Source organism: Notolepis coatsorum (assembly GCF_963971535.1).
Source record: "Notolepis coatsorum genome assembly, chromosome: 6".
NCBI classification, from domain to species: Eukaryota; Metazoa; Chordata; class Actinopteri; order Aulopiformes; family Paralepididae; genus Notolepis; species Notolepis coatsorum.
Genome location: NC_140170.1, coordinates 185,588,078 through 185,614,336, shown reverse-complemented (window position 1 = coordinate 185,614,336; position 26,259 = coordinate 185,588,078). Strand labels below are relative to the sequence as shown.

The 26,259-nt window shown below is 44.8% G+C and overlaps 1 protein-coding gene across 1 annotated transcript in view; it reads left to right on the top strand.

Annotated features, from left to right (window-relative positions):
• LOC311229892 (filamin-B-like) overlaps positions 1-26,259 on the top strand; it is a gene marked incomplete at its 3' end in the record, with an annotated part of 367,515 nt that overhangs the window by 181,704 nt on the left and 159,552 nt on the right. Inside the window, 6 exon segments of the mRNA XM_084315961.1 lie at positions 14,079-14,191; positions 16,273-16,408; positions 18,223-18,317; positions 21,348-21,495; positions 22,974-23,092; positions 23,541-23,580. Coding sequence (XP_084172087.1) covers positions 14,079-14,191; positions 16,273-16,408; positions 18,223-18,317; positions 21,348-21,495; positions 22,974-23,092; positions 23,541-23,580 — 651 coding nt within the window.

Sequence of the window (26,259 nt, the reverse complement as noted above, 5' to 3'; positions counted from 1 at the left end):
GGTGTATCTCTGTGGGTGTGTCTCTGTGTGTATCTCTGTGTGTGACTGTTTATAATGACAAGGCAGTGTTGTGGTGGTTAGCCAGCGGGCTAGCCCTCTCCCAGGCTAGATGACGTGTGTTCAGACTTATCTTTTGATGTCGGTTTGATGTCGGTTTGATGTTCTGTTTGCCGCAACATGAAGTTGATAGAAGTTACCGGGAACTGAAGTAGATTGTGGGGGGGGGGTTCAGTGCCTTGCTCAAGGACACTTCCACACTGCTCTTTGAGCTACACAGGGAATGGAACCCCCCAACCCTGACAGTGTTAGTGCCTTGCTCTAGCCGTTGAGCTACACAGGGAATGGAACCTCTAACCCTGACCGTGTTGGTGCCTTGCTCTACCCGTTGAGCCACAGTAAGGTCCGTAGTGGGAATGGGAACTATTATGATGTCATCCCCGCTGTGACCCTGCGTGTGGTCCAGGTTTAGTAACCTGACCTCCGACCCCCCCCCCCCCCCTCACCTAATTTCTCACTGTCACTGTTCCATTCACTAACATTAACTGGTCACACACCCAGCTGTGTGGGTGTGTATGTGTGGGGGTGGGTGTGGGTGTATCTGTGTGGGTGTGTATGTGGGTGGGTGTATGTGTGGGTGTGCCTTTTAGCTTTTGTTTTCTTGCCACCCTCCACTGGTTCTTTAGAGTAAAGTTGAGGGGCGTAGGTTGTGTGTGTGTTATGTGGGGGGTACATGATCTCACCATGGAGGAATTCCCTCTTGATTGATACACACACACACACACACACACACACACACACACACGTTTATGGATGAGCACACACATGGGGGGAACATGTAGAGATCACATGGCTGAGCTGATTGGACAACTGTATTCTTACACATACATACACAAGCACATACACACACACACACATGACAGAGCGCTTCAGACTGACGGGCTGTTCAGACTTTGACCTCATGAGTGGCTTCAACTCTTAACAATCTGGCTGCTACGCTAGGCTAACAGTACAACACACACTGTATCTGGATGTCATGCTAACGGCTAACGGCTAGGCTAACAGTACAACACACACTGTATCTGGATGTCATGCTAACGGCTAATGGCTAGGCTAACAGTACAACACACACTGTATCTGGATGTCATGCTAACGGCTAGGCTAACAGTACAACACACTGTCTGTATCTGGATGTCATGCTAACGGCTAACGGCTAGGCTAACAGTACAACACACACTGTATCTGGATGTCATGCTAACGGCTAACGGCTAGCTAACAGTACAACACACACTGTCTGTATCTGGATGTCATGCTAACGGCTAACGGCTAGGCTAACAGTACAACACACACTGTATCTGGATGTCATGCTAACGGCTAACTGCTAACGGCTAGGCTAACAGTACAACACACTGTCTGTATCTGGATGTCATGCTAACGGCTAACGGCTAGGCTAACAGTACAACACACACTGTCTGTATCTGGATGTCATGCTAACGGCTAACTGCTAACGGCTAGGCTAACAGTACAACACACACTGTCTGTATCTGGATGTCATGCTAACGGCTAACGGCTAGGCTAACAGTACAACACACACCGTATGTCTGGATGTCATGCTAACGGCTAACGGCTAGGCTAACAGTACAACACACACGGTCTGTATCTGCATATGCTAATGGTTACCTGCTAACGGCTAGGCTAACAGTACAACACACACCGTATGTCTGGATGTCATGCTAACGGCTAACGGCTAGGCTAACAGTACAACACACACGGTCTGTATCTGCATATGCTAATGGTTACCTGCTAACGGCTAGGCTAACAGTACAACACACACCGTATGTCTGGATGTCATGCTAACGGCTAACGGCTAGGCTAACAGTACAACACACACGGTCTGTATCTGCATATGCTAATGGTTACCTGCTAACGGCTAGGCTAACAGTACAACACACACTGTATGTCTGGATGTCATGCTAGTGTACGCGTGTTAGGGCTGTCATTTTACCGCCCAAATCAAGTTTGAACAAATCCAAAGTAAAGGATAATTAGTTTGAACCTGATTTTTTTTTTACTTTTATGTCATCAGAATCCTCTAATTATATGCAGACGTACAGACAGAGGGGACACGGCAGTGTTGGGGAGCGAGGCGCCTCTTGTTAAACACTTCACCTAATAAAGCGGTAAAGGCTCATTTTGGAAGATAAATTAGTTACTTTTTAGCGTGATTACATTAGTCTGGGCCACTGGATAACAGCTTGTGAAATTAATAGAAGGGCGGCTAACTGTCCTCCAACTTTGAATTCAAACAAATCATTATGGTTCAAACATTTAACGTTTGACCCGTTTGAACGATTTGTTTGAACTTCGAACAAAAAGTGACAGCCCTAGTGTGTGTGTGTGTGTGTGTGTGTGTACGAGAGAGAGTGAGAGAGTTTTATGGGCTTGTTCTGTACTGTGCTTGTAATTGCTAGAGCGCTGCGTGTGGTGCGTGTGTGTACTCGTGTAACAACAGCTAGAGGGCTGTGTGGTGTGTGTGTGTGTGTGTGTGTGTGACTGTGTACTCATGTAACACCAGCTGGTGAATCAGGGTAGCTGTCTGCCCTCAGGCCACTACTGTTTACACTGTCTAGATGAGAGAGAGAGGGAGAGAGAGGGAGAGAGAGGGAGAGAGAGGTGAGTCAGGTGACGGACTACTGTCTAGATGACTGAGACGGAGAGGGAGAGCGAGAGAGAGTGAGACCATAGACGGACTAGTTAGTGTGTGTGTCTCACTTCTCCCGTCATGGGGACTGTCTGCTTGTTGACGTGTCGTCATGTCATGTCATATCTTCCTCCAGGTGGATTCTATACCGACTGAGCTAGTTGTTAGTCATCATCATCATCATCATATAGGCCACGATCAAACGTGTATTACAGTCGGTGTTAAACTAGGTTCATTATTATCGCTGCTGCCCGGCCCTGATAATAATCTATCACGCTGCTGTGTCATAATAATATGTCTACGAGTTGAAATATGAACGTAGCTCCTTGGTGCCGAGCAGGTGTGTTGGCTCAGTGAGGCGGTGGTGAGCTGTATCGTCTCCATGGTGACTCACTCACTCGCCGGGCACTAGTGTTGGGTGTACCGTGCTGATAACCACTGCATTGTCTTTCTAACCCGACATTACACACACACACGCACACACACTTGTTATCCCACTTGTTATTCTCTCTCATTTTCACAGAAATTCCCTGTGTGCCTCCCTCTCTCCCTTCCCCCTCAACTTTTGGTATCGATGTTGAGTTCTCATTGTTGTGTCTCCATAGTGACAGGTAAACAGACCGGCAGGTATTCAGGTCAGTAGTACTAGTAGGAGGCTAGCTAGTAGGGCTGCTGCTAAGGCTGTTTAAACGGTGTTTATCTGAACCAGAGCCTGTATTCAGGACAGTAGGAGCTAGCTAGCTGGCTGCTGGGCTGTTTAAACAGTGTTTATCTGAACCAGAGCCTGTATTCAGGACAGTAGGAGCTAGCTAGCTGGCTGCTAAGGCTGTTTAAACGGTGTTTATCTGAACCAGAGCCTGTATTCAGGACAGTAGGAGGCTAGCTAGCTGGCTGCTGGGCTGTTTAAACAGTGTTTATCTGAACCAGAGCCTGTATTCAGGACAGTAGGAGCTAGCTAGCTGGCTGCTCTGCTGTTTAAACAGTGTTTATCTGAACCAGAGCCTGTATTCAGGACAGTAGGAGCTAGCTAGCTGGCTGCTGGGCTGTTTAAACAGTGTTTATCTGAACCAGAGCCTGTATTCAGGACAGTAGGAGCTAGCTAGCTGGCTGCTGGGCTGTTTAAACAGTGTTTATCTGAACCAGAGCCTGTATTCAGGACAGTAGGAGCTAGCTAGCTGGCTGCTGGGCTGTTTAAACAGTGTTTATCTGAACCAGAGTCTGTATTCAGGACAGTAGGAGCTAGCTAGCTGGCTGCTGGGCTGTTTAAACAGTGTTTATCTGAACCAGAGTCTGTATTCAGGACAGTAGGAGCTAGCTAGCTGGCTGCTGGGCTGTTTAAACAGTGTTTATCTGAACCAGAGTCTGTATTCAGGACAGTAGGAGCTAGCTAGCTGGCTGCTATAGGCTGTTTAAACAGTGTTTATCTGAACCAGAGCCAGTATTCAGGACAGTAGGAGCTAGCTAGCTGGCTGCTGGGCTGTTTAAACAGAGTTTATCTGAACCAGAGTCTGTATTCAGGACAGTAGGAGCTAGCTAGCTGGCTGCTGGGCTGTTTAAACAGTGTTTATCTGAACTAGAGCCAGTATTCAGGACAGTAGGAGCTAGCTAGCTGGCTGCTATAGGCTGTTTAAACAGTGTTTATCTGAACCAGAGCCTGTATTCAGGACAGTAGGAGCTAGCTAGCTGGCTGCTGGGCTGTTTAAACAGTGTTCAAGTTTCAAGTTTCAAGTTTCTTTAATAGTTGTCATACAGAAGTACAGAATACTTGTGTACAAAATGCTTCTTACTGTTGCGCTCCAGAGACTGTGCATGACAAGATAAGTATGAAATAAAAACATAGTAAAAATTAGAAGTAAAAAAAGAGGTCACAGTGTTCAGTTTTGACATATGTACAATGTTCGTAGACGTAGTTACCATACAATATACAATACTGTGCAGTGTACTAATATACAATACAATATAGTGCAAGGCATAAATGGACGAGGTGCAGTTTAGGTACAATTCACAGTAGGTGTACGAGTTGTAGTGCAAATCCTTTATCAATAAATATAAAGTGTAAGTGTGTTTGTGTGATCTAAAGTGTGGAGAGTGGGTGCTGCAGTGTGTTGTTTGTTTGAGTGAGTGTGTGCGTGTGGGTGTGTGTGCTGTGTGCATTTGATGGTTGTTGCATAGTGATTATTGTTCGTTTAGCGATTATTTTCGTTTAGCAGCCTGATGGCCTGGGGATAGAAGCTCCTTCTGAGTCTTTCTGTGCTCGCCATAAGACTCCGGTATCGCTTGCCTGACGGCAGCAGTTCAAAGAGGCAGTTGTTCGGGTGGCTCGAGTCCTTAATAATTCTCTTAGCCTTCCCCTTGCACCGCTTGTTGTAAATGTCCTGTTTATCTGAACAGGACATTTATCTGAACCAGAGCCTGTATTCAGGACAGTAGGAGCTAGCTAGCTAGCTGGCTGCTGGGCTGTTTAAACCGTGTTTATCTGAACCAGAGTCTGTATTCAGGACAGTAGGAGCTAGCTAGCTGGCTGCTGGGCTGTTTAAACAGTGTTTATCTGAACCAGAGCCTGTATTCAGGACAGTAGGAGCTAGCTAGCTAGCTGGCTGCTGGGCTGTTTAAACAGTGTTTATCTGAACCAGAGCCTGTATTCAGGACAGTAGGAGCTAGCTAGCTGGCTGCTATAGGCTGTTTAAACAGTGTTTATCTGAACCAGAGCCTGTATTCAGGACAGTAGGAGCTAGCTAGCTGGCTGCTGGGCTGTTTAAACAGTGTTTATCTGAACTAGAGTCTGTATTCAGGACAGTAGGAGCTAGCTAGCTGGCTGCTGGGCTGTTTAAACAGTGTTTATCTGAACCAGAGCCAGTATTCAGGACAGTAGGAGCTAGCTAGCTGGCTGCTGGGCTGTTTAAACAGTGTTTATCTGAACTAGAGCCAGTATTCAGGACAGTAGGAGCTAGCTAGCTGGCTGCTGGGCTGTTTAAACAGTGTTTATCTGAACCAGAGCCTGTATTCAGGACAGTAGGAGCTAGCTAGCTGGCTGCTAAGGCTGTTTAAACAGTGTTTATCTGAACCAGAGCCTGTATTCAGGACAGTAGGAGCTAGCTAGCTGGCTGCTGGGCTGTTTAAACAGTGTTTATCTGAACCAGAGCCTGTATTCAGGACAGTAGGAGCTAGCTAGCTGGCTGCTATAGGCTGTTTAAACAGTGTTTATCTGAACTAGAGTCAGTATTCAGGACAGTAGGAGCTAGCTAGCTGGCTGCTATAGGCTGTTTAAACAGTTTATCTGAACCAGAGCCTGTATTCAGGACAGTAGGAGCTAGCTAGCTGGCTGCTGGGCTGTTTAAACAGTGTTTATCTGAACCAGAGCCTGTATTCAGGACAGTAGGAGCTAGCTAGCTGGCTGCTGGGCTGTTTAAACAGTGTTTATCTGAACCGGAGCCAGTATTCAGGACAGTAGGAGCTAGCTAGCTGGCTGCTGGGCTGTTTAAACAGTGTTTATCTGAACCAGAGTCTGTATTCAGGACAGTAGGAGCTAGCTGGCTGGCTGCTGGGCTGTTTAAACAGAGTTTATCTGAACCAGAGCCTGTATTCAGGACAGTAGGAGCTAGCTAGCTGGCTGCTGGGCTGTTTAAACAGTGTTTATCTGAACTAGAGCCTGTATTCAGGACAGTAGGAGCTAGCTAGCTGGCTGCTGGGCTGTTTAAACAGTGTTTATCTGAACCAGAGTCTGTATTCAGGACAGTAGGAGCTAGCTACTGTAGCTGGCTGCTATAGGCTGTTTAAACAGTGTTTATCTGAACCAGAGCCTGTATTCAGGACAGTAGGAGCTAGCTAGCTGGCTGCTGGGCTGTTTAAACAGTGTTTATCTGAACCAGAGCCTGTATTCAGGACAGTAGGAGCTAGCTAGCTGGCTGCTATAGGCTGTTTAAACAGTGTTTATCTGAACCAGAGTCTGTATTCAGGACAGTAGGAGCTAGCTAGCTGGCTGCTGGGCTGTTTAAACCATGTTTTTATCAACCAGAGCCTCTCTGTGACCCTCCATGCTGTTGCTGTGGGAGGGAGGCTCAGTGTGGAGGTGTGGTCGTCGGTACACCGTGCTGCTGCATACCACCATGTCTTGTCCACAGCATAGGTTCAAATACAGCACATAACTCTCTGCCCACACACACACACGCACACGCACACGCACACACACACGCACTCTCTCTCCACTGCAAAGCACACATGTCCGAAGAAGAATCTTCTGAGGGTATTACCTTCTTGCCTTTCTTTCCTCCCAGAATATTAGGTTGCTCTCCCCGCCCCGGCTTATAGCTCTCTCGGACGGGGGTCGCGATGGAAATGAGTCCTGGACTTTGCCGCCGTGTTATGTTATCCCTGACGATGTCTAAGGGACATTTATTTTTATTTTTATTATTATATAACTATTTGAATTTTGTCAAATAAACTAAATCTAAAGGTGTGTTTTTTTAAGGTGGGCTTCTCATTTAGCTGTGCACTCTCTCCGTCTCTCTCTGTCTCTGTCTGTCTGTCTGTCTCTCTCTCTCTCTCTCTCTCTGTCTGTGTCTCTGTCTCCCTCTCTGTCTCTCTCTCTGTCTCTCTCTGTCTCTCTGTCTCTGTCTCTGTCTGTCTGTCTGTCTCTCTCTCTCTGTCTGTGTCTCTGTCTCCCTCTCTGTCTCTGTCTCTGTCTCTCTCTCTCCCTCCTCATTCATTCATTTATTCCGGCGTCTGTCTACTCATAATCTTGTAGTCTGAGTAACCATATAGGATATAGTGTGCAGTATATACTGTAGATTATAGTGTGTTGTAGTATATCACTATCTACACATTCCTAACGTACAGCCATGCAGTTTTTAACTTCTCACACTAAATACTTTAAATCTGTGAATCAAGAATGCCTCTCGTTAAGTGAAAGCAGTCCATACTGGATTAGGATTATCACACATGATGCTACTGATGCTACGCTTGTGTTGTTTAGTCCAGATTAGAGATTGGATGAATACAAACATTAGACAACTATTTACATAGTCTCTAATGAATCGGACCATAAATCGGACCATAACACCTTATCCTGAGTGAGGCCTCGGCTAGTATTTCGAATACTAGTATTTAAATATATTGGCTAGTATTCTGAACACTAGTATGGGGTGGTCTGTGTCCTTCTGGTTTCAGGGGTTGTGGGTGAAAATGCCAGAAGGCTTGTGTTGTGGCCCTGAAGGCCTGTCTGAGCGTGCCCAGAGGGTCTCGTGGGGGCGGGGCATAGCTCTTCAGAAACCTTCCCATTGGCCCCATTATGTCGGACAAGCCAATCGATCACCCAGGAGTATTTGATTGATCGTTTTTTTTGGCTTGGATTCCAGATAGCCTGGACCGTTATGAGTTGGTGTGTTGTGTTCAGGCTAGTAATTCACACACACACACACACACACACACTCTGTTGGTTGGTCATCCTAGGAGGCTGGAATTGGGCGCGGAGGTCAAGTATGTGTTAAAGGGGGCGTGCCTTATCTACAGTAAGATGTTTCAGGTGTGGCACATTAAGTGCTCCATGTGTCCCAGAGGCAGGTGAGCCTGAGTGGTTTTGCAGAATCACTCTGGTGCCGGAAGAAGTGGGGATGAGTTAGAATTTTCGAATTCCCGGGCAGCGTGTCGAAGTGCCCTTGAGCAAGACACCACTTAACCCCTAACTGCTCCCGATGAGCAGGTTGGCTCATTGCACGGTCGCCTCCGCTGTGCGTGAACGGGTAAAATGTGAGGAAGATGATCACCGCTTTGTACCGAATATAATTATTTATATAATTATTTAACATTCGAATTGAAGTATTTGAACGAAGCTTCGAATGTCTATAAAAAATAAATTTACTTCAAAAAACTTCTTTTTAATTTAACACTTTGATCGCCGGGGTTAAATTCATAATTTACCATCCCTCGCCAGCCCTATTTAACATGGAGAAGTTCCCCTTCTTTGCAGGGCTATAACTTTTTAAATTCTATTGCTAAATTGCCATTATTATGGCCCATTCAATGTCCTATATGTATTGTTCAGGGTGTAGCAACGTTAAACTTTTTCATTCACTTATTCATACTAAAATATGGTCTAAAGTATAAGTATGTTTTTATCGTTTTCTGCAGCTTTCTCCAGAACTTGATTTATAGCCCTAAATGCATTATATTGATGATCAAATACAGTTTGGTAGGAATCTGTGCGAGATAAAAAATGTCAACTGGAGGTGGTTCTATAAGTTACTACGTATCATCTGATGATGACCGGATGGGCGGGGGATCGTTTATAATTCCGTGGGCAGCGTTGGATGATTCATCCAGAGTGGGTCATATGTTCATCATAGCAGTTTATATGGAACACGTTAGAATATAACGCTGAATCTTACCGTGGCTTCCTCGCGCCGCTGGCAGATGAGCGTGGAACAGATTTTTTTCTATTATGGGATGTAGAAATGCCTGATCCATTTCCAGGTTGTATAATAGTATATACGTCCAAATCATGTTGTTTTTTCGAGTTATTTGCACCGATCGATGTTCACTGTATCAAGACGGAGTCTCTCTGTATCAAGACGGAGTCTCTCTAACGATGGCGAGTGCCCGGACCACATATGGATGAGCACTACCGGTTCAAAGGGTAATTTCCGGTTGGCGATCTGCCGATCGGCCACCAGATGGCGCTCTTGAACCGCTAGAGAGTTCAGTGGAGCTTTGCAGTGTGTCTCAGGGCTCCGGAAAGGAAATATGATTTCGATGACAGATTTTTGAAATATTGACATCAAAGACGAGTTACGGGCGGGCTCCAGTAGCTCACCGCGTATCTCGGCGCTATTTCTGCGTCGGGAGGAGCCGTGCTGCGTCACGGTTCTGGTTGACTCCGAGTTCGATTCCCGGACCCGCCGTCATTTGCCGAATGTCTTCCCCTGTTCTCCCTCCCGTTTCACTCTACAACTGTCGGTCATGCTTGACCAGAAAAGCGATAAACGCTAAAAAAAAAAGTGAAAAAAAAAATAGTTACGGCGTCTTCGGCAGATTGAGCATGGCTAGGAATGACGTGTAAACTCGTTCCCGGCGATCATAGTGTTAATTAAATTAGTATTTTTCTTTTATTAAATCAACTTTATTTAATGAATATAACTCATCAGTTTCGTCAACATAAATAATCCAATAAGGGCACGGTTGGTATGAAAGTGATGGTGTGACGTCTTATAGTATAATATTAGTGTAGCCTAATCTTTAACTGCAACTGTGATGAAAACCCCCATTGGTATAAATAGATTGAATAGACAAAAAAAATTAAAAGATAAAAAGAAATTGGAGCCTGACGGAGACGGAGTTAAAAACATGGGGTCACACAGGGAGGGAGGGAGGGCGAGAGAGGTTTGGTCTGCATCTGATTTTCTTTACACAATACGCTACCATGGCGATAGCCTGGTTACTCACAAAGCTGTGTCGGCAGGCCCACACACACACACACGCACACACAGACACACGCACACACACACACTTGCACATGGTCCCTGTATTCTCTGTGCTGCTGGCTGGCCGGAGTATGTTTTGTATTGGTGGTTAGTTTAATACAATTCCAATATTTGATTAGGATTAATGTATAATATTTAAATGGGTCAGTTTATCAGAATATAGAAAAGGGGCCACTTTGAAACATTTCACAGCTTGGATGGAAGGAAGGTGTAGCTCGCTAAGCTACTAAGCTTTGATGTCTGCTGTTTCAAGGATTAGGAATGGGAGAAATGGCTAAAGACCTGCATTCCACTAGACTTTATACTCACACACACACACACACACACACACACACCTACACACACCTACACACACCTACACACACACACACACACACACACACACACACACACACACACACACACACAGAGTGTGTATAATAGCAGTCTAGTAGTCTAAGCAGGATACTGAAGGATCATGAGATTTCCTCAAGTTGACCTCAACATCTCCCTCTTATACTTATAGGCTATCAGGGAGGTACAGTACACACTACAACTGGATCACATGGTCCATAATGTCTCCTACCGGGGAGGTACAGTACACACTACAACTGGATCACATCATGGTCCATAATGTCTCCTACCGGGGAGGTACAGTACACACTACACCTGGATCACATGGTCCATAATGTCTCCTACCAGGGAGGTACAGTACACACTACAACTGGATCACATCATGGTCCATAATGTCTCCTACCGGGGAGGTACAGTACACACTACAACTGGATCACATGGTCCATAATGTCTCCTACCAGGGAGGTACAGTACACACTACAACTGGATCACATCATGGTCCATAATGTCTCCTACCGGGGAGGTACAGTACACACTACAACTGGATCACATGGTCCATAATGTCTCCTATCAGGGAGGTACAGTACACACTACACCTGGATCACATGGTCCATAATGTCTCCTACCAGGGAGGTACAGTACACACTACACCTGGATCACATGGTCCATAATGTCTCCTACCGGGGAGGTACAGTACACACTACACCTGGATCACATGGTCCATAATGTCTCTACCGGGGAGGTACAGTACACTACAACTGGATCACATCATGGTCCATCATGTCCCCAAACGCCCTTTTGATGTGAGCTTCAGGCGTTGACACTGCTGATGCTATAACATACCCTACCTGCCACATGGCCCCTAGTGTAGATTATGAAGGAGTGATTCATTGTGTTTAGTAGATACAGTAGGTAGAGTCATTATTATTGTTTATTGTTTAAAAGGATCCCCATTAGCTGTCACCTAAGTGGCGAGCTAGTCTTCCTGGGGTCCACACAGAAAGACGACACAAAACATAACAACATAACAACATGAGATACATATGACAATCACAATTAACAATGATAATCTAAAAACAGTAAAACATTGTAGACATCATTATCTAAACATTGTAACATTGTCTAAAAACAGTAAAACATTGTAGACATCATTATCAACATCAGAATATTTTGCTCACATATTTAAGTAGTGCATTCTCAGGTGGTATTTGAAAGACACTTTACTATTCAATTTACTTATGTTCAGTGGGCAGTTATTCCAATGATTGATGGCACGATAAACAACAGTCCTCTTTAAAGCATTTGATTTAAATGAGTGATGGTGTGTTTACTGTCATTTAGTTGATAGGTAGAGTATAAATATAAAGGAGTGATAGTGTGTTTAGTAGGTAGAGTATAGATATAAAGGAGAGTATAGATTACATCAGGTTGCTTAAGATACGACAGGCTGTGTGTTTTTCTGTGTGTAGCTCAGTCTCTCTGTGTGAGAAGGATGAATGGATGGAGAAGGGAGAGAGGACGGTAGAAAAAGAGGGTGATGATGGATTGATTAAAGCACTGAAAAGAAAGGGAGGGAGGGGGGGTGGATAGAGAAGGGAGAGAGGGGTGGTAGATAGAGGGGGATGGATGGAGAGAAGGGGCGGAGATGAGGATGGATGGAGAGAAGGGGGAGAGGAGGATGGATGGAGAGAAGGGGGAGAGGAGGATGGATGGATGGAGAGAGGAGGATGGATGGAGAGAGGAGGATGGAGAGGAGGATGGATGGATGGATGGAAGGGGGGAGAGGAGAGAGGAGGATGGATGGAGAGAGGAGGATGGATGGATGGAAGGGGGGAGAGGAGGAGGATGGATGGAGGGAGAAGGGGGAGAGGGGTGGATAGAGAGAAGGGGGAGATGGCGTGGATAGAGGGGGGGGGTAGAGATAGAATGGTGGAGGGTTTGATAGAGAGAGAAGGGGGGAGAGGGGTGGATAGAGAGAACGGTGGATGGAGAGAAGGGGGAGAGGGGTGGATAGAGAGACAGGGGGAGAGAAGGATGGATAGAGAGAAGGGGGGAGAGGGGGTGGATGGAGAGAGAAGGGGGAAGAGGAGGATGGATGGATAGAGGGAGAGGGGATGGATGGAGCAGGGTGGGGGGGGGATGGAGAGGGGCAGAAGTCGGAAGAGGAGCAGAGAGGGAGGACAAGGAGAGCGATGAATAGCTATGGTGAGAATGAAAGATGGGAGGAGAGCAGGCTGGAGGGATGAAAGGAGCGAGCGAGGGATGAATAGAGGGAGAGAGAGGGAGAGAAAGAGGTGAAGAGAGGGATGAGTGTGGCAACGGAGAACAAGGTCAGGAATTCTGAGCGTTCGGCTTTCACAACCTCTCGGCTGTCACAATATAGAGTGTTTGTTCTAGAACATTCCTCCTGGTATCGATGAGGGGCAGGCTTTGGTGAAACGACCGCATTCTGAGACGCACCTTGAAGGACGTCCCGTTAAAGTGTAATCCGACGGGGTGAGGAGGCCAGCTGTTGCTCCGAGAGGCTGGACTTAGTGTGGATGGTATTTAACGAGGTGCTTAACGAGGAGGAAGTGTTTCATTCATTATTTGCAGCAGGGGCGTAGCTAGAAATTATTGGCCCTGGGGCCCCCTTCTTTCCTCACTCACTCACTCACTCACTCACTCACTCACTCACACACACCTCCAGACAATAACAAATTCATTGACTATAAAAGCACATCCATAGTGGAAATAAGGGCCATGCTGATTATTACCACTCCTTAAAAAATTGCCCTATGTTTAATATCTTGTCATAAAAGGACAATTTTGCTTTAGCCTCAATAGCCTGCACAGGAAAACCCACTTTCAGACTGGTTGTACTGGGCAGCTCCTAGTGGTCAACAGTGTCAGACTGTGGTTGTACTGGGCAGCTCCTAGTGGTCAACAGTGTCAGACTGTGGTTGTACTGGGCAGCTCCTAGTGGTCAACAGTGTCAGACTGTGGTTGTACTGGGCAGCTCCTAGTGGTCAACAGGGTCAGACTGTGGTTGTACTGGGCAGCTCCTAGTGGTCAACAGTGTCAGACTGTGGTTGTACTGGGCAGCTCCTAGTGGTCAACAGTGTCAGACTGTGGTTGTACTGGGCAGCTCCTAGTGGTCAACAGTGTCAGACTGTGGTTGTACTGGGCAGCTCCTAGTGGTCAACAGTGTCAGACTGTGGTTGTACTGGGCAGCTCCTAGTGGTCAACAGTGTCAGACTGTGGTTGTACTGGGCAGCTCCTAGTGGTCAACAGTGTCAGACTGTGGTTGTACTGGGCAGCTCCTAGTGGTCAACAGGGTCAGGCTGTGGTTGTACTGGGCAGCTCCTAGTGGTAAAAAAAGCTGAAAAGGTTTCAGAATTCCGTTATATAGGCTAATAAAACTAGTATTTGAATTTTAGTATTAAACTATAATAGACTAATAATATTAATACAGTATATATGTATAATTTCTTTTTTTGTCTGCTCAGAAAAATGTAGTTGATTACCACTGCTGTAGTCTCTTAAGGCCTTAGTGGATGGCTGATCCAAGGTCTGTTTCTGTCTCTCTTCAGACTCCAAGGCTATAGTCGATGGGAACCTGAAGCTGATCCTGGGTATGGTGTGGACCTTGATTCTTCACTATTCCATCTCCATGCCCGTCTGGGAGGATGAAGATGAAGCCGAGGTGAGGTTTCATTTATTCTATGTAAATTTTTCTGTACTGTATTAAATCTAGATGGACACTCCTGTATATCACTGTAACGGTGCAGTTACATCCATAAAATGTTTTACTTTATAATGTCTTCACTGTGCCTCTAATGTGATGGAGAAGAAGACTAACGTTGTGTTCTTGTTTCTAGATGAACTCTAATGTTGTGTTCTTGTTTCTAGATGCAGAAGAAGACTCTAATGTTGTGTTCTTGTTTCTAGATGCAGAAGAAGACTCTAACGTTGTGTTCTTGTTTCTAGATGCAGAAGAAGACTCTAACGTTGTGTTCTTGTTTCTAGATGCAGAAGAAGACTCTAACGTTGTGTTCTTGTTTCTAGATGCAGAAGAAGACTCTAACGTTGTGTTCTTGTTTCTAGATGCAGAAGAAGACTCTAACGTTGTGTTCTTGTTTCTAGATGCAGAAGAAGACTCTAACGTTGTGTTCTTGTTTCTAGATGCAGAAGAAGACTCTAACGTTGTGTTCTTGTCTCTAGATGCAGAAGAAGACTCTAACGTTGTGTTCTTGTTTCTAGATGGAGAGGAAGGGGGAAAACGAACTAGAACGTTTTAGTTCGTTTTAGTTTTTTGCGTTCGTTTTTTGGCGTTTTTTTTCCGTTAGTTTTTTGTGTTTTTTTTTCGTTCGTTTTAGTTTTAGTTCGTTCGTTTTTTTGCACATTTTTTTTCGTTCGTTTTTTTTTTTTTTTTTTTTTTTTGTTTTCGTTTTAGTTCGTTTTAGTTTTAGTTCATTCGTTTTTTTGCGTTCTTTTTTTTCCGTTCGTTTTTTGTGTTCGTTTTTTTGTGTTTTTTTGTTTTCGTTTTAGTTCGAAACGAAACTAGGTCACCAGGTTCTAGTGCGAGGCCTCGTTTTTTTGCGTTCGTTTTCGTTTTAGTTCGTTTTCGTTTTAGTTTGTTCGTTTTTTTTTTCGTTCGTTTTTTTCGTTCTTTTTTTCCCGTTCGTTTTAGTTCGCTAGTTTTTTTGCGTTCGTTTTTTGCGTTCGTTTTTTTGCGTTCGTTTTTTTGTGTTCGTTTTTTTGCATTCCCTTTTTTTCGTTCGTTTTAGTTTTAGTTTGTTCGTTTTTGTTGCGCAATATTTTTTAGTTAATTTTTTTTTGTTTTTTCCCCTCGTTTTCGTTTTCGTTCGTTTTAGTTGTTCGTTTTTTTGCGCAAATTTTTTTTCGTTCATTTTTTGCGTTCTTTTTAGTTTTAGTTCGTTCGTTTTTTTGCGCACATTTTTTTTCGTTCGTTTTTTTTGTTTTCGTTTTAGTTCGTTTTAGTTTTTTTGCGTTCGTTTTTTGGCGTTCTTTTTTTTTGTTAGTTTTTTTGTGTTTTTTTTGCGTTCGTTTTCGTTTTCGTTCGTTTTAGTTGTTTGTTCGTTTTTTGCGTTCGCTTTTTTCGTTCGTTTTTTTGCGTTCGCTTTTTTCCGTTCGTTTTAGTTTTAGTTCTTTAGGACTCTTAACGTTGTGTTCTTGTTTCTAGATGCAGAAGAAGACTCAAACGTTGTGTTCTTGTTTCTAGATGGAGAAGAAGACTCTAACGTTGTGTTCTTGTTTCTAGATGCAGAAGAAGACTCTAACGTTGTGTTCTTGTTTCTAGATGCAGAAGAAGACTCTAACCTTGTGTTCTTGTTTCTAGATGCAGAAGAAGACTCTAACGTTGTGTTGTTGTTTCTAGATGCAGAAGAAGACTCTAACGTTGTGTTCTTGTTTCTAGATGCAGAAGAAGACTCTAACGTTGTGTTGTTGTTTCTAGATGGAGAAGAAGACTCTAACGTTGTGTTGTTGTTTCTAGATGCAGAAGAAGACTCTAACGTTGTTGTTGTCTCTAGATGCAGAAGAAGACTCTAATGTTGTGTTGTTGTTTCTAGATGGAGAAGAAGACTCTAACGTTGTGTTGTTGTTTCTAGATGCAGAAGAAGACTCTAACGTTGTGTTGTTGTTTCTAGATGCAGAAGAAGACTCTAACGTTGTTCTTGTTTCTAGATGGAGAAGAAGACTCTAACGTTGTGTTCTTGTCTCTAGACGGAGAAGAAGACTCTAACCTTGTGTTCTTGTTTCTAGATGGAGAAGAAGACTCCGAAGCAACGCCTGCTCGGCTGGATCCAGAACAAGGTGCCAGACCTTCCCATCACCAACTTCAGCAAGGACTGGCGAGACGGCAAGGCCCTGGGCGCTCTGGTGGACAGCTGTGCTCCAGGTCAGACTTGTGTCTTTGTCTGTGTCTCTGTGTATGTGTTTTCTGTGTGTGTTTCTCTCTGTGTGTGTGTGTGTGTGTGTGTGCTAGGCCTGTCCCAGACTAAGGATTTGGATAGTCCATTTTGATTGGTCGAAATTTGCTTAATGTCTGAAGGAGTCGCCTGAAGGCTTCTTGTTCTCTGCAAAAGCATGCAATTGGTCCACTGATGGATACATCTTGATATTTGTCTAGTCTAGTGTGTTCATTAGATTGTGAAATCCTCTTTCAGTGCCTCTGTGCCTGTTTTCTTAGGCGGTTAGCCTCGCTGGTATGCGTGCCATTAGCGTTAGCCACGCTTCTAGGCCTCTTTGCTTTTGGAAAGAATGATAGACAAAATTTTTATTAAATATTGGCCGATTGGAACGTCAGTGTTCATGTTCTTTATTTGTCAAATACACAACGGTACAGAGGCCTTGCAGGTGATGACATTCTTGTGTTTCGAGCTCAGACTCAACGGTGCACGATTAAGAAACTACAATGAATACAAGAATGATAACTATAAGTAATAGTAGTAAGATAAAATATAAAATGAGGTAAGATACAATTAAGTAGTCAATTATTTACAGAAAGTGTCTTGCGTACAAGTGTAAAAAAAGAAAAGTAAAGAGGCCTAGAAGCGTGGCTAACGCTAATGGCGCGCATACTGTACCAGCGAGGCTAACTGCCTAAGAAAACAGGCGCAGAAAGAGGATTTCACACACTAGACGTATCAAAGTCGGCTTTATTGTCGCCTCTCGTAATGTGCGAGACATACAGAGACATGAAATTGTGTTTCCCCCTTCCCACGGTGTATATAAAGAACAAGATCTAATAAACATAAAGTAACATGGGGCGCTCCAGTAGCACACCATGTACCGCGCTGCGTCGCGGATCGGCCGACCGAGTTCGATTCCCGGACCCGCCGTTATTTGCAGAATGTCTTCCCCTGCTCTCTCTCCCGTTTCACCCTCACTGCATCTCTCGGTCATGTCTGACCAGGAAAAGTGATAAACGCTAAAAAAAAAAATCTTAAAAAAAAAAAAAGTAACATAGTACACTATAAACAAAGTAACATATGGACAGTATACAGGACTATATACAATGTAGACCGTAGGAAAAAAATAAAAGTGAATGTATGAGTGAATGTAAATATAGAGGTAAACGAGAACTTTCTATAGAGGTAAACTTTTAGCAGCAGTGGTAGTAAGTATGCATAATAAATAATGGCAGTAAAATACAATAATACAATAATGGCAGTAAAGTGGCAGTGAGATGATAGATGATGTCAACTAAATAAAAAAAACTAAATAATGGCAGTAAGTAAAGTGGCAGTGAGTTTGTAAAGTGTGGGGGGGGTTAGTCCAGAGTCTGTGGGATGGTAGGTAAGAGAGAGAGGGGAGAGCTGGGTGTGTGTGTCGGGGGGGGGGGTGTTCTTAGTCCAGGTTCTTCAGACATTAAGCACCGCCCCACAGCCCAAATGGAATGATCCCCTCAAAAAATTCAAAAAAAATTTTTTTTCTTGCATTCTACCAGTCAACTATTGTCAAATTTCGGCCAATCAAAGTCGACTATCCAAATCCTTAGTCGGGGACAGGCCCAGAGTGTTGCATGGTATCTGGTGTTGAGCCTGAGTGGGTGTAGAAGGGGTGCAATACTGTGGGGACTTCCTGAGATGTTGAGACACTAATTCAACCAATCATCTGGGAATGAGGTGCCCACCTAATGACCCCCCCCCCCCCCCTCACGATGGACCATTACATCATAACCGTTACCTCTTTTTTATTGTGTATTTCTAGGTCTGTGTCCGGATTGGGAGACTTGGAACTCTGAACCAGCGGACAACGCTAGTGAAGCCATGCAGCTCGCAGACACCTGGCTAGGAATACCTCAGGTCAGATACAATATACTGTACCCACTGGTTAGGAATACCTCAGGTCAGATACAATATACTGTACTGTACTGGTTAGGGATACCTCAGGTTAGATACAACATACTGTACCCACTGGTTAGGAATACCTCAGGTTAGATACAATATACTGTACTGTACTGGTTAGGAATACCTCAGGTCAGATACAATATACTGTACTGTACTGGTTAGGAATACCTCAGGTCAGATACAATATACTGTACTGTACTGGTTAGGAATACCTCAGGTTAGATACAATACTGTACTGTACTGGTTAGGAATACCTCAGGTCAGATACAATATACTGTACTGTACTGGTTAGGAATACCTCAGGTCAGATACAATATACTGTACTGGTTAGGAATACCTCAGGTTAGATACAATATACTGTACTGGTTAGGAATACCTCAGGTTAGATACAATATACTGTACTGGTTAGGAATACCTCAGGTTAGATACAATACTGTACTGTACTGGTTAGGAATACCTCAGGTTAAATACAATATACTGTACTGTACTGGTTAGGAATACCTCAGGTTAGATACAATATACTGTACCCACTGGGTAGGAATACCTCAGGTTAGATACAATATACTGTACTGGTTAGGAATACCTCAGGTTAGATACAATATACTGTACTGTACTGGTTAGGAATACCTCAGGTTAGATACAATATACTGTACTGTACTGGTTAGGAATACCTCAGGTCAGATACAATATACTGTACTGGTTAGGAATACCTCAGGTTAGATACAATATACTGTACCCACTGGTGAGGAATACCTCAGGTTAGATACAATATACTGTACTGTACTGGTTAGGAATACCTCAGGTCAGATACAATATACTGTACTGTACTGGTTAGGAATACCTCAGGTTAGATACAATATACTGTACCCACTGGTTAGGAATACCTCAGGTCAGATACAATATACTGTACTGGTTAGGAATACCTCAGGTTAGATACAATATACTGTACTGGTTAGGAATACCTCAGGTTAGATACAATATACTGTACTGTACTGGTTAGGAATACCTCAGGTCAGATACAATATACTGTACTGTACTGGTTAGGAATACCTCAGGTTAAATACAATATACTGTACTGTACTGGTTAGGAATACCTCAGGTTAGATACAATATACTGTACCCACTGGGTAGGAATACCTCAGGTTAGATACAATATACTGTACTGTACTGGTTAGGAATACCTCAGGTTAGATACAATATACTGTACCCACTGGGTAGGAATACCTCAGGTTAGATACAATATACTGTACTGTACTGGTTAGGAATACCTCAGGTTAGATACAATATACTGTACTGTACTGGTTAGGAATACCTCAGGTCAGATACAATATACTGTACTGTACTGGTTAGGAATACCTCAGGTCAGATACAATATACTGTACTGTACTGGTTAGGAATACCTCAGGTTAAATACAATATACTGTACTGTACTGGTTAGGAATACCTCAGGTTAGATACAATATACTGTACCCACTGGGTAGGAATACCTCAGGTTAGATACAATATACTGTACTGTACTGGTTAGGAATACCTCAGGTTAGATACAATATACTGTACCCACTGGGTAGGAATACCTCAGGTTAGATACAATATACTGTACTGTACTGGTTAGGAATACCTCAGGTTAGATACAATATACTGTACTGTACTGGTTAGGAATACCTCAGGTCAGATACAATATACTGTACTGTACTGGTTAGGAATACCTCAGGTTAAATACAATATACTGTACTGTACTGGTTAGGAATACCTCGGGTTAGATACAATACTGTACTGTACTGGTTAGGAATACCTCAGGTTAAATACAATATACTGTACTGTACTGGTTAGGAATACCTCGGGTTAGATACAATACTGTACTGTACTGGTTAGGAATACCTCAGGTTAGATACAATATACTGTACCCACTGGTTAGGAATACCTCAGGTCAGATACAATATACTGTACCCACTGGTTAGGAATACCTCAGGTTAGATACAATATACTGTACCCACTGGTGAGGAATACCTCAGGTCAGATACAATATACTGTACTGTACTGGTTAGGAATACCTCAGGTCAGATACAATACACTGTACCCACTGGTTAGGAATACCTCAGGTCAGATACAATATACTGTACTGTACTGGTGAGGAATACCTCAGGTTAGATACAATATACTGTACTGTACTGGTTAGGAATACCTCAGGTTAGATACAATACACTGTACTGTACTGGTGAGGAATACCTCAGGTCAGATACAACACTGTACTGTACTGGTTAGGAATACCTCAGGTTAGATACAATATACTGTACCCACTGGTTAGGAATACCTCAGGTCAGATACAACACTGTACTGTACTGGTTAGGAATACCTCAGGTCAGATACAACACTGTACTGTACCTTGTCTTGCTGCACGCTAACATTTTCACCCCTTCTCTTCTCCTCTCCTCTCTCTCTCTATCCTCTCCTCTTTCTCTCATCTCTTCCCCTCTCCTCGCCCCTCTCTCTTTCTCCATCCTCTCCACTCTCTCTCTCATCTCCTCTCTTTCCCTCTCCTCCTCTCCTCTCTTTCTCTCTCCTCTCTTCCTCTCCTCTCTCTATCCTCTCCACTCTCTCTTCCTCTCCCCCCCTCTCCTCTCTCTCTCTCTCATCTCTTCTCTTCCTCTCTTCTGCTCCTCTCCTCTCTTCCTCTTACTATCTCCTCTTGCCTTACTATTGTATCTGCTTGTGTTGTTGTTACTACCTGTACCCCCCCCTTCCCCCATGCTGCTATGATGCCTGAATTTCCCCAAGGGGATCAATAAAGGAATATCTTATCTTATCTTATCGTGACTTAAGTATTGTGATAATATTGTATCGTGAGGCCTCTGGTGATTCCCACCCCTACTACCAAATCAGTCTGCCTGCTTATGAGTCTGTTATTTTTATGTTAATAACCATATGTCCTGTGTGTGTGGGTGTGTGTCTCTCTCTGTGTGTGTGTGTGTGTGTGTGTGTGTGTAGGTGATCGCTCCGGAGGAGATCATTGATCCCAGTGTGGACGAACAGTCGGTGATGACCTACCTGTCTCAGTTCCCTAAAGCCAAACTGAAGCCCGGAGCGCCGCTCAAACCCAAACTCAACCCCAAGAAGGCCCGTGCTTATGGCCCAGGTACACACGCACACACACACACACACACACACACGCACACACACACACACGCACGCTGTAACCACTGGTCCTGAGCTACCGGCAGGTGACCTCAACAGCACCATGTGACCCTGAGGGTGAAATACCACGGCCTCATCCATCCTGCGAAGCGGGGTCGTTAACTCAGGAGTGTCACTAAGTGCTCACTCTGTTAGGGCTGTACTCTGTGCCACCTCTCAGGAGTGAGTTTACCCCCTGAGGGCTACTGAGTGCCCACTCTACATCTCGTAACTCAAACTGTTCACTCTGGTCAAACAGGACACACACCCTCCTCACATGCTCACATTAGCCAATGGAAACATTCCAATGGTCTCCTTTCGGCCAATAGGGAAGCTGGGTTTAGGTGACAAACAATGATGGGAAACGGCCAGTAGCGGTGATTTAACAATGGGGCTGTTTTTCTGTGTGACCTCAACCTCTCCACTGCTGCTGGGAGCAGGATACACACCTACTAATACACTTCCTACACACACACGCACGCATGCACCTACACACACACACACACAGTCATACACACACACACACACACACACACACACACACACACACACACACACAGTCATAGTCATACACACACACACGCACACACAGTCATACACACACACATGCACACGCACACTCACTCACTCACTCACTCACTCACTCACTCACTCACTCACTCACTCACACACGCATACTCACACATACTCACACATACACACACACTCACGCATACACACACACTCACGCATACACACACACTCGCGCATACACACACACTCACGCATACACACACACTCATCACTCATACGCACGCACACACAGTCATACACACACTCACACACTCATCACTCATGCGCGCACACACTCATATGCACATACACACACACACACACACACACTCATACACACATACACATTACTGTAGGTTGATCACACTCTATCTCTCTCTCTCTCTCTCTCTCACACACACAGTAAGAAAGGCTCTTGATTGCTTTTCCATGTGTGGCCTATCCACCAATAAAGTGTGTGTGTCTGTTGGTGTAGAGATCAGGAGTTTTACTGTAGCTGTGACCTCTGCAGCTGTATACCTGTCCAGAAACTCACATCTCTGTCTCTCTCTCTCTCCATCTCCCCCCTCCTCTGTCTCTGTCTCTGTCTCTCTCTCTCTCTCTCTCTCTCTCTCTCTGTGTCTCTGTCTCTCTCTCTCTCTCCATCTCCCCCTCCTCTCTCTCTCTCTCTCTCTCTCTCTCTCTCTCTCTCTCTGTGTCTCTGTCTCTCTCTCCATCTCCCCCCTCCTCTGTCTCTGTCTCTCTCTCTCTCTGTGTCTCTGTCTCTCTCTCTCTCCATCTCCCCCCTCCTCCGTCTCTGTCTCTCTCTCTGTGTCTCTGTTTGTCTCTCTCCATCTCCCCCCTCCTCTCTCTCTCTCTCTCTCTTCCCCCCCCCCCCCCCCCCCCCAGGCATCGAGCCCTCAGGGAACCGTGTCCTCCGCCCGGCCGTGTTCACAGTCGACACGTTCAGTGCCGGTCAGGGGCAGGTCACCGTCTACATCGAGGACTCTGAGGGGCGCAGAGAGGAGGTGAGACTGTAGACCACCGTCCTCACTCCTGACTCCTGACTCCTTCTGCTCCTCCCTCTGCTCTTCTTCCTCTCCCAGTCCTCACCCATGTCCCTCTCTCTCTCCTCCCCCTCTCCTCCTCTCCCTCTCTCCTCCTCTCCCTCTCTCATTCTCCCTCTCTCCTCCTCTCCCTCTCTCATTCTCCCTCTCTCCTCCTCCCTCTCCTCCTCTCCCTCTCTCCTCCTCCCCTCCCTCTCCTCTCCCTCCCTTTCTCATACTCTCCCTCTCTCATTCTCCCTCTCTCCTCCTCCCCTCCCTCTCATCCTCTCCTCCTCCCCCTCTCTCATCCTCCCCTCCCTCTCATCCTCCCCCTCTCTCCTCCTCCCCTCCCTCTCATCCTCCCCTCCCTCTCTCCTCCTCCCCTCCCCCTCTCTCCTCCTCCCCTCCCTCTCCTCCCCCTCTCATGGAGAGGAAACGGGCTGGGAGAGCTGCGAGCAAAGACCCCCCATGTGGTTCTAACAGAACAGCAACACAGAGTTCTGACAGAACAGAACAGCAACACAGGGTTCTGACGGAACAGAACAGAACAGCAACATTGATCAAGTAATGACATTGATAGTCAGACATAGGGTCTCATCTCTGCAAACGCTGTGGTGCCGGGAGAACAGCCTCTCCCTGAACGTCAGCAAAACAAAAGAGATGATTGTGGACTTTAGGAGGTCGGGGGTCAGGTCAGGGACTACAGCCCCCTCAGCATCGACGGGGCACCGGTCGAGAGTGAACAGTTTTTAAGTACCACGGAGTCCACATATCCGAGGACTTGACATGGACCACACACATTGACAGCAGGGTTTCCGTTAGAAAAAATTGTTGCCGGTCTCCGTGTCCGTCAAGATTTCAATCTACCGGACAAATGGGATCAATTCCGGTCAGAGTTTATTGAGCTTAAAAATAATTGATAGGCAGGCTATATAAAGAATGACATCCTCAAGGCATGTAGATTTATAATATTTTAACTTAAAACTAGGCTACTTTTGCGTATACAGTCATTATATTCCAAATAAAATAAGTCCAGAGACTCGTGCTGCTGCTGACTTTAAATCAAATAGGTGTCTGTGGGCAGTCGCCCGACATTAATAAACAGCAGTCTGTTATAATCACATTTTTATGAGCTAACGAATTCCGTTATATTGGACATTTGTATTAATTATATCAAGCGAAGAACTGAGAAATTTGGCAGAGAGAGACGGCAACATTATCGTGGGGTTCAACGTTGCGTGATGACTATTATATCTCCGCCTCCCAGTCCCAACGAAGAACATACCAGTAGTATGCAACTGCAGAGCCGCAGAGCCAGCGGCGCTCTCAGTCCGGTCTGGGGACCGCTCAGCAGTGCCCCCCACCCAACAGCTGAATTGCCAATGGCTGAATTGGAGTATTGCACTGTGCGCGCACAACTGTCAGCTCTGCGGCTCTGCAGTTGCATGCTTCTCGCAAATCTAGCTCCCGCTGCCAAACCAAATTAATCTCGACATCGCTTCACCAATAGTCGTTATCAGAACACTACACACATCATAATAGAACACACATCGTTGTCATTATTAGACCTGCTTGGTGAAGCAACAATGAAACAAATGTAACTATTTTAATACAATTCAAATTGTGCTTAGAGGGAATTATTTTCACCGGACATTATGACCGGAGAGATTTAAATATGTCGGACTTCAACAGATTTTGCCGGTCAAAAACCGGTAATTACCGGACAACGGAAACCCTGATTGACAGTGTTATCAAGAAGGCACGACAACGCCTCTACTTCCTTAGGGGCCTAAGGAAGTTCAAAGTGAGTCAGAAGATCCTTAAGAACTTCTACTCATGTACAATAGAGAGCATCCTGACTGGCAATAATATCACCTCCTGGTTTGGGAATAGCACTGCACAAGACCGCAGCAGACTGCAGAGAGTGGCTCGTTCAGCCGAACGCACAATTGGAGGTGGGCTTCCCACTCTCGAGGACATTTACAACAAGCGCTGCAGGGGTAAAGCTAAGAGAATAATCAAAGACTCTAGTCACCCAAACAACTGCCTCTTTGAACTCTGAGCGATACCGGAATCTCATGGCCGGTACAGAGAGACTCAGAAGGAGCTTCTATCCCCAGGCCATCAGGATGCTCAACGACAATGAATCTATGTAACAACCCATCATCTACACTCACTGCACACACATCCACATGTACACACCCACTTTAAACAAACACTCACTTTAGACACTTTAACACTACATTATATTTATCTATTAAAGAGATCTGCACTACAGTCATATCTCATTTGCATTTGCACCTTACCTCAAAGTGTTGTACCTCATTTTCTGCACTGTACCTCACTGTTTACCTCATTTTTACTCACTGTACTTAGACTGTACCTAGGTTGTACTTTAGATTGTATATTGTACTGTATATTGTATATTCCTCTTTACTTACTTTTTTACTTACTTTTTAATTACTTACTTTCTTACTGTATTACTGTATGAAGCACACTCTCAGGGGCTCATACAGAACTAAGCATTTCACAGTAAAGTGTGTGTATTTTATTGTGATAATTAATAAACAAACTTGAACTTGAAAACTTAATAATAATTGCTTGAATGTATATAGCCAATTTATAAATGTATATAGCCTACATGGCAGGAGAGAGGATGCGCTGGGTTGGTACTAGAGAGGATCTTGGGTTAGAACGAGCTCAATTATCTTTATCATATTGTGATTCGTTTCAAGTGAAATGTACTCGTTTCCTAAAAACAATGTGCGTGTGTCTCTCTGTCTGTGTGTGTGTCTCTCTCTCTCTCTCTCTCTCTGTGTGTGTCTCTGTGTTTCTGTGTGTGTCTCTGTGTGTGTCTCTCTCTCTCTCTCTCTCTCTCTCCCGTGTGTCTCTCTCTCTCTGTGTGTGTGTCTCTGTATGTGTCTCTGTGTGTGTGTCTCTCTCTCTCTCTCTCTCTCCCCTCTCTCTCTCTCTCTCTGTGTGTGTGTCTCTCTCTCTCTCTCTCCCCTCTCTCTCTCTCTCTCTCTCTCTCTCTGTGTGTGTGTCTCTCTCTCTCTGTGTGTGTGTCTCTGTGTGTATCTGTGTGTGTGTCTCTGTGTGTGTGTCTCTCTCTCTCTGTCTGTGTGTGTCTCTGTGTGTGTCGCTCTCGC